The sequence below is a fragment of the Portunus trituberculatus genome, chromosome 50 (assembly GCF_017591435.1).
Source record: "Portunus trituberculatus isolate SZX2019 chromosome 50, ASM1759143v1, whole genome shotgun sequence".
Lineage (NCBI taxonomy): Eukaryota > Metazoa > Arthropoda > Malacostraca > Decapoda > Portunidae > Portunus > Portunus trituberculatus.
The window spans coordinates 27,723,111-27,738,558 of NC_059304.1; the positions used below are offsets into that span (position 1 = coordinate 27,723,111).

Consider the following 15,448-nt stretch of genomic DNA (forward strand, 5'->3'; position numbering starts at 1 on the left):
TAAAGTACTTACCACACTACACACTGCAGTTCATATAATAAAACTAATGAAATGTTACAATAAAACAACACATATTTACCTTATATTTATTGAAATAAAATTAGGGTGATTGATGGGGCTGGGCTGGTGGCTCGGCTACTGGGACTCACCACCTTCACTCCCTAATCTTGTCATGGCCTTGCGTATGTTCTCTCCACTGCAGCCAGCACCGTCAGTCTCTGCATTAAATCCTACAAATGGTGGTTCTTCTGGTAGTTCAGTGTCCAAAGCATCAAGGTCTATTGGTCCTTCGACGTCTTCTCGATGACCTCGGCGACTTGCTGCTGCATCTTGAACAACCTCGTTATAGTGGACTGTTTTTGTTCATTGACTTTACTGTTGTAAATGCCCATCCCATCATTTTTCTATTGAGATAATCAAAAGCCTCCTGGAGAGTTTCATTCTCCACTTTTCCCTCCACAATATCCCTGGCCTTTGCCACAAGCCCCAGTGCCTCGGACAACTGTTGAACACTCAGGGAGGGAGGCTGTGACACGGTATCAGGCTGTTCCAATTCTTCCTCCATTACGTCTTCTTTAATTAAATTTTCGATTGCTTCACTTGCATCAACCTTTTCTTTGGACACTTTTACTCCTGGTGCTTGTTTTTCATTTTTAGAAATGAAGGTGGCTTTGGGAGAACGTTTCCAATAAAGGCCAGTCTCATCACCATTATATATCTGGTCTTTGCAATAGCCTCCATCTTCTATTATTTGTTTGACTATTGCGGATAATTAGCAGCACTTTCACTATCAGCAGAAGATATCTCGCCTTGATACTGTGCATATTTAATGCCACACCGCTTCTTAAACTTCTGCAGCCACCCACAGAAGCATTAAATGCAGGTGGATTTTTACTTGTTTTTCTTGCAAACAGCCTGGTAGAATATCCTTGCCTGTTCACGCAGCTGAGGACCATTGATACTAGCTACCTCTCTTGCTCGTCGTTGAATCCACTTCACCAGATAATATTCCATTTCTGCCACTAGACGATTACTTTCATTATAAATACACGTGATGTGGCGCTGTCCAAGTGTGTTTCCTGTGAACAATTTTTTGCCAATGTCACTGATTTTTCACTTCATCTTTTTTGCTTTTCAATGTGGAAATAGTACTCTGAGGAATGCCAGTAAGTTTTTGTATTTCACTGACTCTGTAGCCTTTCTCCAAGAGCTGCAACACTTTATCCTTGTCCTCTGCAGTGTATTTGTTCAGTTTTTTGCCCTTTCGATAATCACGTTTTTCACTTCCGCATTTTTTCACACTTTGTTGTCCTTTACACTCATTTTCGCTCTTATTCACCCCTTGGGCCCTTCCATTGGCTGCGGGAAACATGATGAATGGGATCCAGGTAGCCTGCCCGCACCAGTAAACGACCTTGACCGCGCACACCGCACACACTGGTTTTAAACAGAGCGGGGGGAGGCCGCGTGTACTGATACACTCCACAAGCTGCCGCTAGGTGGGAGAGCAATCAAAACAATCGCATCGCGATGCGCGCTTTTGAAAAAAAAAAAAAAAAAAACAGCAATCGAGATTTGTGTAATTTCATCGAGATGTGTGAATAGTGGGTTTTTTATGGTGCAATCGAGATGCGAAATATCGAGATGAGATTGATCGAGATTCGAGATTCTACTGTAATCTTCTTTGCAAGCTAAAAGAACCACCTGAACTCGTGACTCTGCAATGGTTAAAATGGAAAGCCTTGTGGAAATGTGGTACATAAGTTTTGTATGTGATACAATGATGTGCCCTTTGTTTACATTCCACAGGTGTGGGTTAGTGTCTTTCCCGTTTCACTCTCCCTCCCTTCATAAATTTAAGATCATCAACATTATAAAGTTATGTACATATATACAGTAAAGTCCCGGGTTACGTCGGTCTCGAGTTACGTCAAACTCGTAGTTACGTCAGTCCACTATAAGGCAATTTAAGATTAAAAAAATTGAAAATTTATAAATCGTAAAGCATGGGATTTATTGTTATTGTTGGTGGTTACCTGTCACACCGCCCGCCTTACGCTTGAATACAATAACACCCTGCCACACCATCGCCCCTGGCAAGAGTGTTATCCTACTTCTGCGTTTACTGACTCAAGTTGTTAGTATCTTGCTCAATGGCACCAAAGAGAAAACTCCTTAGTGACAGCAGTGATGCTAAGAAAAGGAAAACCATTATGCTACAAGAAAAAGAGGACCTTAGTGCATTGATACTTATCCTGGTAAAAGTGAATCATACACCTTTGTAATAATGATAAAAGTCAAATATGTTATCGTATCATACACGACCTACATTTTAAAAGACCTCATACAGTATCCGAGAAAAAAAATGCCACGTTAGCAGAAAGCAGCCATGATGCAATATGTACATCACTGGATATGTCATGAGTGCCCCAATGATCCAAAATACACGTCATCATGTTGAAAGGGATAAGGAGTTGGTGTGGGTTGGTTAGGTTAGGTTAGGTTAGGTTAGGTTAGGTTTATTCTGATTTTACTACACTAAGTTGTAGCATGGCCTATATATAGGCGATTCCTTACAAGTAACAAAATTCACAAAATAAATAATTTGGCATCTCAATACCCAGACACTTGCAAACACTACCTCCCAACACCTCTCAAAATTTCCCAATATTAGCTTGTGCTATGCACACAAGCTAATATTGGGAATTTTTGCCTTTTTCTGCTTTCTTTTATTATTAGTTTATCATGTCAAGGAGAAAGAACTTTATGACATGCTAGCAGCATTGCCTTAAAATGAGTAGGTAGAAAATTACTACATGAAAAATATGAAGAAAATGGTAAGTAAATTACATCCAGGTCACAAGTCCAGGATACTGCCTGAATTTGCAATGGGTGTAACTCCAAACATTCATATAATATACTGACACATTATTACCAAGCAAACATAAATAACATCCATTTATAGATTCAATTGTTTGTTCAGTTTTGCAGCAGAGTCTGTATATAAATGTCATCTGGAATACCGATCTGCGAGGAAATAGACGTATTCTACAAACAGATGATTTTTTATTTGGTAGTACACTCATCTACCCTGCCACCAGGAAGGGGTTAAGTTGAAAGATATGAGTTGTGGGATATCAAACAAAGTAGTGGTGCACAGGTAACAAATTGTCGCCTGCACACCACTATTGTTACTAACAATGAGCTTGAAGCACTGTACGTTGGCGACACACATGGGGAACACCTGGTGACTGCATCATGGAACAAAACCAGCGGTGCAACTTGATTTTCTTGACATTGTTATTATAAATAAACTGTATAATATGAGGTTTCTTACCTCATCTTATTCCAAAATCACATATTTTAAACACACATAAGTCAAGAAATCCTTGTATAATGATTTTGACTGACTTTTCCCACTAAATGGTATTCTTCCTTTAAAATGAATTTCTTGAATTTATATATTTGTCAATTCTAATTTCTTAGAAGCATACTGTCAAACTTTTCTTAGAATATCAAGAGTAAAGAATAAAAGTTTAATAAAAGTCATCAGTTGTACAGTCAATTTCTACTCTCACAGAAATGTAAAATTGTACTGAGACTGCATTAAAGGTGTTCCTTCTGGAATCATCTCCTATATTTCCCATTACAAACTATACAGAGTTGACAATACATATGGGGAAGAGCGCCTAAAAGTGCCAACTGGCTGTTGACATATTCACTCAGTTGATCTACATTTCAAAGCAAAAGGTAGCAATGGTTTTCTGTTTCCTGTGATTCTATACAACTTAAATGTAAATGATAATCACTTATACATCTATTTTATTTATTACATATACATTGGCTACATACAAACATATATTTTGCATACTGATAAGAGACAATTCCATATTGTGATAGTCTGAATATGGATTTAAAAAATCTAAAGTAAACTAATGCAGTAAACAATTTATGCCATAGTCCAATAATCAGTGACAACTTTGTATAGATAATTTTAAAAATCTGAACATCTTGTAGCAAAGGCTGCTGCTGTCTAAGGGTTAATCCTCATTTTGACAACCTACTAAATTTCTGTAGTCTTAATTAAAAAGAAAAAAAAAAAAAAAAAAATAATAATAATAATAATAACAACAATAATATTGAGCCTGCTTGAAGTTAATTGTCTTACCGCATATACTAAGGGAAGCAGTTCATCTACTCTTGAGTGTAATTGGTAAGCAGATAATTATTAGATGACTTATGTGTCGTCTAAAGTCTTGAAGATAACTAACAGGCAACAGCTTCCTTACATGCCAAACTTTGTGCTAAGTTAGGCTGTGCACTCTAGTTTTTTGACATATTCATATGAGTCTTAGAGAATACAAGCAGAAAAACCATACATCAATAAAAGAAAAAAAAAAAAAAATATCACACTAAAAGCTGGGTGACCATAAAGATATTATGACTTATGGCTTAACCCCTTCAACATGATGACATGTATCTTCCATCATCGGGGCGCTCATGACATATCCAATGACCTACATATTGCATCATGGCTGTTTTCTGCTATGATGGTGCGTTTTCTTTCCCGGATACTGCATGAGATCTCTCAGAATGTATGTTGTATATGATATGATGGCATGCTTGACTTTAATCATTCTTACAAAGGTGTATGACTCACTTATATCAGGATAAGTATTGATGCACCACACTGGAAATAATTATTTGATTTTTTTATGGTCTCAATAGATTAGTTTACCTTAAATATTAATGTTTTCTCTCGTTTGTCATCTTCAGAAAATGGCTTTGAGAAGATAGACTATATGTTTTTTTCTCTAAAATCTGTGTTGGTTTACTTCTTATGGTACGTACCTATTCTGAAAAATTACTTACCATCATCATTATTTCCATAGTGGAGAGAGAGAGAGAGAGAGAGAGAGAGAGAGAGAGAGAGAGAGAGAGAGAGAGAGAGAGAGAGAGAGAGAGAGTGTGTGTGTGCTGCCTCTGAGTCAGGTATTTCCCCACCCCCACCCAGCCCGGACATGGCGCCAGGAGCCGTTTTCTGTTGTCCGCAGTGAAAAGGTTAATGTTAATATATTTCCCAAATTAAACCCATTCTTATTGTAAAAAAGGTTTAAAACATGAATAATATGTTAGAAATATAAATAAAAATAAAAATATATTCAAGTAAATAACTAATAAAGTAAACAGAAAAATAAATATAAGTAATTAAATCAAAAGTGAAAACTTTCTTGGCCAAAAGCATATTGATATACTAGAATACTTTAGCAACAACTTGAATCTCAATCCTACTAAAAATAGCCCGGCAAGAATGAAAAAAAATAGCAAAGGCCTAGACTTCTTCAATATTACGAGAAATCAACGTGCTCAAAGTCAGCAAACCTTGGTCATGGACTTTACACAATTCCAGTGTTTTGTTGACAGCATGTCACAATATCTCCAGATGGATCATATAGGCAAGACAAATAAGAAAGTGATTGCAGAAAAAAAAAAAACTAAATTCAGCAGTAAATGTGACTTCACTACTTTTGCAAAAGCTGTATATCTCTACACACCAACAATATATACTGTACCTTGTCAAAACATCTTTACGATACCTGCCAGAATATGAAATGTTCCTTAACAATAGTCTTCACAGCAGCATTAGACCAAACATCACGATTTAAAACTTGGCAAGGAAATTCACTTGCATCTTGGATATTCACCATAAGCCAGCGCTTTTTTGCCACACCACAGTCACGAGCCTGGAAGAAAAATACTACATTACAGTTTGTAATAATAGGAAAATCATTCCTAAATTAAACAGTATCTAATTAACTTTCACATATTTCTACTAGCAAACTAGAGCTTCACAATGCAGGAACACCAATTTCAAAGCATATTATGCATATCATATGTCATATAAATTTTGCAACTGATCAGTTTTCTTTATATGAGTATTATATTTGGATAAATTTATGAATTCATGCTCAGCATTGGTTATTAGCTATGACATAACTGTGGCCTAATTTTGAAGTGATAAAGGGAATACAGGTTCACAATCTCTTGACCAAAAATTTTGGATTTTGGAATGGAAGATTTTTAACATAGATTGTTGTTTTCTTTTTTTATTGATGTTACAAGAGACCTGATAGCTCAGTAGTGGAGTACCTGGGTTTTGGTTTCAAAGTCGCAAATTTGTGCCTCACTCCCAGCAGTTAGTTGGTGAAATATTGCCCTCTTGGAATGCTAGTGAGGCTGCATGACCTTAAGTTTCTTAATTTGGGGATGTAAACACAGTTTTACAATTGTTACAAAGAAAACAGATCAAATCACAATACACCTACAAACCAAAACTTTAGTGTATGGCAACTCATATATCCTGTAGATGCTACACTCAGTTTTGTGAATCATTGACAATTTCACATTAACTATCAGACACAGTGCTAGTGCAGTCTTCACTACCTGTGTGACAGCTGCCTCTGATCTTTCTTCTACCAATTTCACAATGGGAAGTTTGGTAAATTAGTGATTGTCACTACATCACCAAGACCAGACTTCCCCTTCTCACATACAAGAGCAACATAAAATATGACAACAGTGTCATTCTATTTATATATATATATATATATATATATATATATATATATATATATATATATATATATATATATATATATATATATATATATATATATATATATATATATATATATATATATATATATATATATATATATATATATATATATATATATATATATATATATATATATATATATATATATATATATATATATATATATATATATATATATATATATATATATATATATATATATATATATATATATATATATATATATATATATATATATATATATATGAATAAGCAATGAGATTATACAATATATTTTCTACACAATTTGTCCTAATTAGTAACAGGTAAAATAAAACTTAATTCATAATGAAAAGTATTTAAGTTGATTTTCCAGTGAATTGGCTTTTAGATTTATTTGGTCATCTCCGGGTTTCTACAGAAAAGTACATTATTAGTTAGAACTGAGTTAATGCAGATTACAGTAAAGATGAAGACAACATGTCTTTTGCCACTAAAAGTTCAAATCATTTAGATCAACTTCCTAAAATATGGAAACAATTCTAATTGAAAATAGGCAACTTACGTGTCCTGGTGAGAGAAATGCTGTATCTATATCAAGCTAATACAAACATCTAACTAGCCTGCCTTAGTTAAACTTATAGTTGAACATAAGAAACACATTATTGGACAACCAGTTAATTCCTGCTGTAGTGTACATACATACCATTATACCATGAACAATGGATTAGAGTAGCTGAATACTACCATAGCTGTAATCCTCTCCTATTATGCCAGAGCAGTCATAAAAGACTTTTGTTTTGATGTTTGATTATTTTGTTGTCACTTGGTTTGTGAGAGATACTAAAATCCTCCCCAAAATAAATATATCCATATATCATGATGTTATGGAGTATATTATGTTATGTTAATTTTCTTTTGTTTTGTCAAATGTGTGAAATAAAAAAAGAAAGAAATATATCTTGTATACAAAAATAGACCTAATGAAAATGACATATAAGAGAAGTGACCAATAAATCTTGGAAACTACATTTGTGCTGTTATTTTTTCTTGGTGCAGTAAATTGAACTGCATGTAAAATAACAGTAACCCTACTGTATTCTAAGGAGAGAGAGAGAGAGAGAGAGAGAGAGAGAGAGAGAGAGAGAGAGAGAGAGAGAGAGAGAGAGAGAGAGAGAGAGAGAGAGAGAGAGAGAGTAAGCTAAAATACAGGAAGCAGTGCTGCCAGAGCTTGCAGAAGTGCTCTCATGATCTCTGATGATCTCTAACAGCACTGCACCCTTGGTAATATCATACTAAAATAAAAGTCTGTTATTGTGAACACTGATAATCCAAATTTCCCAAGAGTCAGAAATTTTGAAGATGGGATGAAAAATTTATTTATGGCTAAAATTAGGTCTTTGCACAAATTCAAACCAGACAGTAGATGCATTCTACAGGTGAAGGGTGGAAGTAAATGCTACTACTGATGCTCCCCTACCCTACTAAATTAACAAAAATAGACATTGCAGTACAGTAATGAATTTCTACAAACAGATGCGTTGTTTGAATGATATGGAAATATTGAATATTATGCCCAGGACTTAAGGTGCGTATGTGTGAGGCATTGCATAGTTGTTTATTGTGAGTGGTGGCATGCATTAGTGTAGGTGATTATCACTGGAAGAGTGCTTGTTGACTTGTTAGGAGCTATATTAAGTCTATTTGTGGTGCAAAAGCATTGAACTCTGTTAAGAATGTTTGTAAGAGATTAGAGGCTGTATCTATATTCAGATGTGTGGATGCAATTGTAATGTCATATGCATAAGAAGCTATGGTCAATTTCCAATTTCACCCAATCAATGACTGTCTCATGTGCTTTTCTGGTGAGACATGTAGTAAAATAAAAAAAAACCTTACTACACAAAACAAATCAGTGTAGCAAATCGTTGGCAATGCTGCCTGCCAATAATACAACAACACTCACAGCAACCACCACTGCCGCTAGCATCGTCAAAGATGTAATTAATGTGTTTTCAGATATTTTTGGTGTGATTTGGTTGATTTTTTATATCTTCCACAACATCTGTTACTTGATATGATGCTCCCTCACCCAAAAACCCTGATTTCCCACAGGTCCCCCAAGACTGTTGGGCATAGAGGTAGGCATAAGTTGAAAAGAGTCATAACTTGAAAATGACGTAGAACATCAATCAATTCACAACATGCCTCATCTGAGAAATATAAGCAATGTGAGAAAATTACTAGATGTGTGAAATGGAAAATTGTCCAAAGTTATATGGAGGTTTTGGCATAGTGGCATTTTCAGGGTTATATCCTAATAATCTAATAAAACTGCTGATCTGACACAATCCTTGCCCCTTGCTTGCTAGATTTACAGTCTTTTTTTGTATATTGCAGTCTTATTTTCTATCTTTATATTGTGTAAATCATTAGATTCTAGACTTGTAATGTTTAAAATTTAAAATATTGATAACAGTATTACTAAATAACAACAGAATATATTTTTGTTTTGATCAACCTCTATGAAAAGTATCTAAATAAGGTACTTAAGAGTCATTGCAGGATTTTGGAAGTATCATAATGATAAATGTTCTATATGCACATATATAAATAAATAAATAAATAAATAAATAAACAAATAAATATATATATATACATATATATATATATATATATATATATATATATATATATATATATATATATATATACATATATATAGGCAACCCCCCTTAACGAGGGGGTTACGTTCCTAAAAAACCTTCGTTAAGTGAACCGATTATAACAAGTTTAACCCCTGACTTGAACTTACATTGAGAGTAAACAAAGCAAGAGTGCATCATAGTAGAATGAAAGGTTTAATGAAAGTAAAAATTATGAAATTAAGCATTTAGGCAGTTTAATTAAGTCATTATAATGTACACTAATGTATGTATGTACGTAACTTTATAATGTTGATGATCTTAAATTTATGAAGGAAGGGCGAGTGGAGTGGGAAAGAAACTAACCGGCAACCTGTGGAATGTAAACAAAGGGCGCATCATTATATCACATATAAAACTTATGTACATTTCCACAAGGCTTTCCATTTTATCCATTGTAGAGTCACGAGTTCAGGTGGTTCTTTTAGCTTGCAAAGAAGATACAGTCTCACCAGCCTTCTTAATAGAGTCTGCTGACTTGAAAATAGTAGAGACAGTAGATGGAGTCAAGATGGTGGCGAACAATGCTATTAGTTTTCTCGCCTCTCTCGTGTCTGTGAATAATATCCAGCTTCACTTTCAGAGTAAGAGACTTCCTGGTCTTCTTAGCAACGCTAGGTGACATTGCAGGGCGTTTTGGTGGTAAGTTGAGCAAGGGAAGACGAGCTGCTGGTGACGCTGTTATTGTTTTGAACAGAGGGAGTGCGTGGTGCGCGTGTTGTCCATCAGAGGCGCTGGTGTATTCAAAAGCCTGTCGGCTTGCGTGATACGGCGGTGCTTTCAAACTTGGAAAAAATTACCTGGATAAAACTTCGTTAAAGCAAGTTTGGTGTTTGTTAAACAAGCAGATGGTAGTAAAATGAAACCTTCGTTGTAGCGAAATTTTGTTGTGTGAACCTTCGTTAAGCGGGGCTTGCCTGTGTATATATACACTCGACCCTCGAAACAACGGACAAATGCGTGCACGACCCTGTCCGTAGATTGCAAAAATCCGTTCTTTGCAAAAGTACGTAAAAAACCGTATAAAATGTATGTAAAATACTGTGTAATCATTAAGAAATCATTCAAGCAGTATTACAAAGCATTAAGTACAACAAATAACCTGAAATAGATGACATGAGCATGGTCAGTTCAATAAAAACTAATAAACAATATAGAAAACGATGTTTACCAGACAATAATTTGCCGGGAACAGACAATCGCGCACATTTCAATATTCGTCCGTAGCTTAAACCAGACTCCAGAATTTGTCCGTAGTTTCCGAAATCCGTTGATGGGAGGACCGTTGTTTCGGTCGAGGGTATATATATATATATATATATATATATATATATATATATATATATATATATATATATATATATATATATATATATATATATATATATATATATATATATATATATATATATATATATATATATATACACATACAGTAATACCTCGATATACAATCGCCCCAACATACAATTTTTTTATATACAACGAAAAATTTCATATAATTTACAAATTGAAATACGAAGATATTTTGAAGATATGAATGGCCATCGGAAAGTGGCGCAGTGATCGCTTGGCTACCCGTGTCCACACGAACATTCAGCTCGCGTTATGTATCATTGTTCATCCTTTGTGCATGTATGTGTCTGTGCTCCTTGGCAGTGTGTATTTTTTCTTGAGTTTTGTGAACTCAAGTGATCATGGATCCCAAAAGTAAAAGTTTGGCGAGAAACACACAAAACAGCCTGTATTCACATACTGATTACACTTAGAAATTCAATAAATGAGTGAGTACAAATGGTGTTCTGCCCACAAGCAACTCTTCCTCTTTGCAATGCAAATAAACAGAAGTCTCTAGATGTCATGGTTACCAAAATATTACAGGTTGAATGAGGTGGTATCATCGGTTTACGTGGCCTTGCGTCTGATCGGGTTTAGCGTCCTTGACTAGAGCGATAGAAAACGGGCCCCTTGTACCCTCCCTCTCCCTCTTTCTCTCTCTCCTGTCGCCTGTTCTGATACCACTCTCATTCAAAAGTTGTCTCTCTGTAACATAGCAAGAGACCCGAGGTATAGAAGTAAGGCGCACAGGAGAGGTGGTGGAATCAGACACAGTGAAATCACTGTCACTCCAACCATCCAATATTAGTGATACAGTGATGTAGAGCATATGTTTAGTCCTGATGAGTGTTGCCAGCTCACAAGCAATGAAAACAGGAAGAAAATAGCCAAAATATAGTCACAAAAAGCCTAAACGTCAATCGACGTTCCCCGAGTCTTGCGTGATGAACGTCCATCGATGTGTCCCGAGTTTTGTGGGTTAAGTTGTTATTTTGGGCAATATAGTTCATTTATATCATGCATACAATAAACATTGTATTTATCTCATATCAAATCTACATTTTTTTTTTTTTTTTTTTTTTTTTTTATACCATGTGGGCTTTTCACGGGAATTTATGGGCTAAAGGGGATACTTATTAAGGGTACCTCCCATTTCAAAGCCCACCCGCTAGGAAACCATTGCCCCGAGTGAGGAAGCCCAACCTACACTCAGACCGTAGACAGGATTCGAACCCGTGCGCTTGGAGACCCCTTGGATCCCAAAGCACGCACGGATCCACTGTACCACGGCGGCCCACAAATTTAAAGCATTTATTTTTTTGGGGGGTAAATTCATATCACAAGAACAAATTAATTCTATTTCCATTAATTTAAATGGAAAAAACTGATATGATATACAATTTTTTTTATATACAATGATCATCACAGAATGAATTAAATTGTATGTATATACTGTATATATATATATATATATATATATATATATATATATATATATATATATATATATATATATATATATATGGGTAATCTAATTTTTAACCCTAAAATTGATTTCTTCACTTACCTGTTTTTCATACAAAATATAGCAGTGCCACTGCTCCACATACCTTTTCGCTGAGAAACCACCCGCTTTAGCGCTACGCCTGGCAGCGCGGCGCTCATTGCTGCCGCCAGCACACTGCGTGGGCAACCGTCAGTTATTTCTCAAGGGAGAGAACCTGACTGGGGGAGGAAGGGAGGGCAGTGAAATTTTGTATGAAAAACAGGTAAGTGAAGAAATCAATTTTAGTATTAAAAATTAGAATTCTGTCACAGACACCTGTTTTTCATACAAAATATAGCAGACTCCAACATTGAAGGAGGCGGGAGTCAGAAGAAAGTGCCAGGCGTAGAGGGTGAAAACAAACTGTCCATATGTAGACACTAACCTCTAGGCTGAGGCCAGGCAGCATAGGGGTGCCAGCGGGCTCGGCTGAGGGTTTAGGAGGTCCTCCTAACCCGTGTGTCTAAAAGGGAGCAGGCCTTAGGGGTCAAAGGATGAGTGTTCCAGGAGAGTGCTCAATACGCTGACGCAGCGGAGAGAACCCCAGCTACTGACCCAATCAACTAAGACGAGCAGTGTAAGTGAGCACAGGGGTGTTCACCTGAGGGAGCCGAAGCGTTACCGCAGAGCAAGGAGGACCTTGTGGTAGTTGTCAGCCCACAATGTGACCGGCTGCAAATACTGGACCCAGGGAAAAAACGTTGCCTTCCTTCCGCACTATATCGCGGAGATAATGGTCGGCAAAGACCGAGTGAGTCTTCAGGATGGTCGGAACCGAGCAGTTTTCCCAGAGGAGCATGGAGGCAGCAATGCCATGGATGTCATGGGCACGGGCATTGACCTCGAGGCAGACAGAGTCAGAAATAGCCTCATGGGCAGACTTGATGGTATCCCTGAGGAAGTATGAGATGGCCGCTTTCGACATAGGTCGAGAAGGGCGTTTAACTGCAACAAACAGATTCCTGGGCCTTGTCTCTGAAGCAGTCCGTTGTAAGTAGTGGCAGAGAGCCCGAACAGGGCACAAAAAGCGCTCCTCATCCATGGAACTGAGAATGGAAGTAAGGCTTTTAATACGGAATTCCCAGGGCGTGCTGTGAACTCCCGTATCCGTCTTAGCAATGAACTCAGGGAGATAGCAGACCATAAGATCCTGTCCTTGCCAGCTAGTCTGGGAGGAGAGGGCCTGGATCTCCCCTATCCTCTGCGCTGTAACTAATGCCAGGAGAAAAAGAGTCTTCCTGGTCAGGTCCCTGGAGGACGAGAGCCGAAGGGGCTCAAAGGGGACCTTGGACAGGTAGCGAAGAACTACATCCAGGTTCCAGGAAGGACTAAGATTCCTAGTAGGTCTGCGGGGTTGAGAAGAGCATGCCTTGACAATAGCACTCAACACCCGGTCATTGTTGAGGTCCACGCCCTTGATTGCAAAGACTCCATTCAGCATGGCCTTATAACCCTTAAGGGGGAAATTCGTTAATTTGGTCAAAAAAATTGAAAAATTGGAAACTTGGTACTTGGGTTCGTCTCTGGAGAGGAAGCTATGGCGAAGTTGCCAGGCGCATAACGCACTGCTTACCTGGTAATGGCGGGTTTAAAGGGCCGGCCCTTTAAATACCCAAGCGCGCACATGCCCCTTTTTCTTCTAGTCTTTGTTTTGCTTGTATTTATTTCCTTTTTTGAGCTGTTTTATTATTTTTTTTTTGCGTGATGTACTTGTCGACAGTTTAGGATCAGGCAGTGAGCCTGAGTGAGGGTGAGGAAGATGCCAAATCCTCAGTACTAATTGATACAGCCTTAGGAAGTGTGCGTGCCTGCAGCCTACCTGTTGATCGTACTTTACACGTGTTGAGTCCCCAAATTGTGACAATGCCACGTGTAAGTGGTAAAAGAAAGACTCAGGTTGAAACAGCCCGCCAGAAAGCCTTGAAAAGGTGGAAAAGAGAAGAAAGTGAGGAGCCTGAGACACGTGGTGGTAGTACTGGCGAGGCTTCCACCTCCGCCGCCACCACCCCTGCCACTCCCGACCCTCACGTGTCTGCTGCAAGCTACAGGCATAGTCTCCTGCCACCAGAGGAGAGTGAAGTTCACCAAACTAGTGAGGATAGTGCCTTGTTAGTGATATCATTACAAAGACTGCAAATAATTTTCAATTTGGTGAAATGTGAATGTGGCAACGGAATCACCGCAAAAGTGACAAGTTATTTGTTTGATTGTACTATAAATCTTGATTGTGACAAATGTGACAGTGTTGTTCACCATTCAGAACCTATCAGTGATATGTTATATATTCTAATATGATAATAACGGGACCAGGAGCCTGTAAGGCTGACAGGCAAGTGAGAGCTCACCATTCAGAGAGGCTATATAGACGACATTCCCATGATGTAACATGGCCTGAAACTATCTAAACAGCCACTACCAGCCTCCAAACAGTTGTCAAGGGATTATGTAAGTACATATCTGAGTTTGGTACATATTGGAGTGAGTTATGTGGGGTTTTGAAGATGTTCACAGAAAAATGCGTTTTCTCGACTTTCAGTTTTCAGCATATATTGTTGAATAACTTTTCAGTAATTGGTCAATTTCAAAACTTTTGCAGCAAAATGATCAACAACCTCATCTTAACAAATGCCAGCATGATAATGCATGAACTCACTCAAATAAATTTACAACAGGCTTATAAACTAAAATTTTTTTATGAAAAAAAAAAAGGTAACAATTTGGCGTGTAATGAAATTTTTATAACATAGGTTATGTGTATGCCGATGCTGACATTTATTTGTTGTTATGTATATTATATGTGGTTAAGAGGAAATTGCCACACTGTTATTAGTTTTGATTTTATAATGGTATTTTGAATTATTTTCTTATCGCCGAAAAAATATTTATTGAAAAAAAACTATGCCACATTTCTGTACCAAATTAACACTGAAGATGTACACCATAAACGTACACCTTGTGTATAAATATTATTGAATTCAGTAAAAAAATAGGAATGGGAGAGCCAAAAAACCGATATTGATATCGAGTCATCGAATTTCCACCTTAATGGCAGAGGTAGAGTGCTTGCAATCCTGGCGCAGGTGAACGAGAAAATCTGCGACCTTTTGGACCGTGGTATTGGAGACAGTGTGGCAGTGATCTTTGCACCACTTTCTGTACACCTTCCACTTGTGCTGATAGTTGGAAGCAGAGGAAGGCCTCTTGTCATGAGATAAGAACTGGGCCACCTTAGAGGAGAAACCCCTGTGCCTCAGAAAGCGC

At 37.2% G+C, this 15,448-nt stretch overlaps 1 protein-coding gene across 4 annotated transcripts in view; it reads right to left on the bottom strand.

Annotated features, from left to right (window-relative positions):
* Positions 1-15,448, bottom strand: part of LOC123500120 (UBX domain-containing protein 7-like) — a 118,155-nt gene that overhangs the window by 19,949 nt on the left and 82,758 nt on the right. For all 4 annotated transcript variants that reach the window (XM_045248787.1, XM_045248785.1, XM_045248786.1 and 1 more), the window contains one exon: positions 5,598-5,744. In XM_045248787.1, the coding sequence (XP_045104722.1) occupies positions 5,598-5,744 (147 nt within the window). The remainder of the gene's footprint in view (positions 1-5,597; positions 5,745-15,448) is intronic.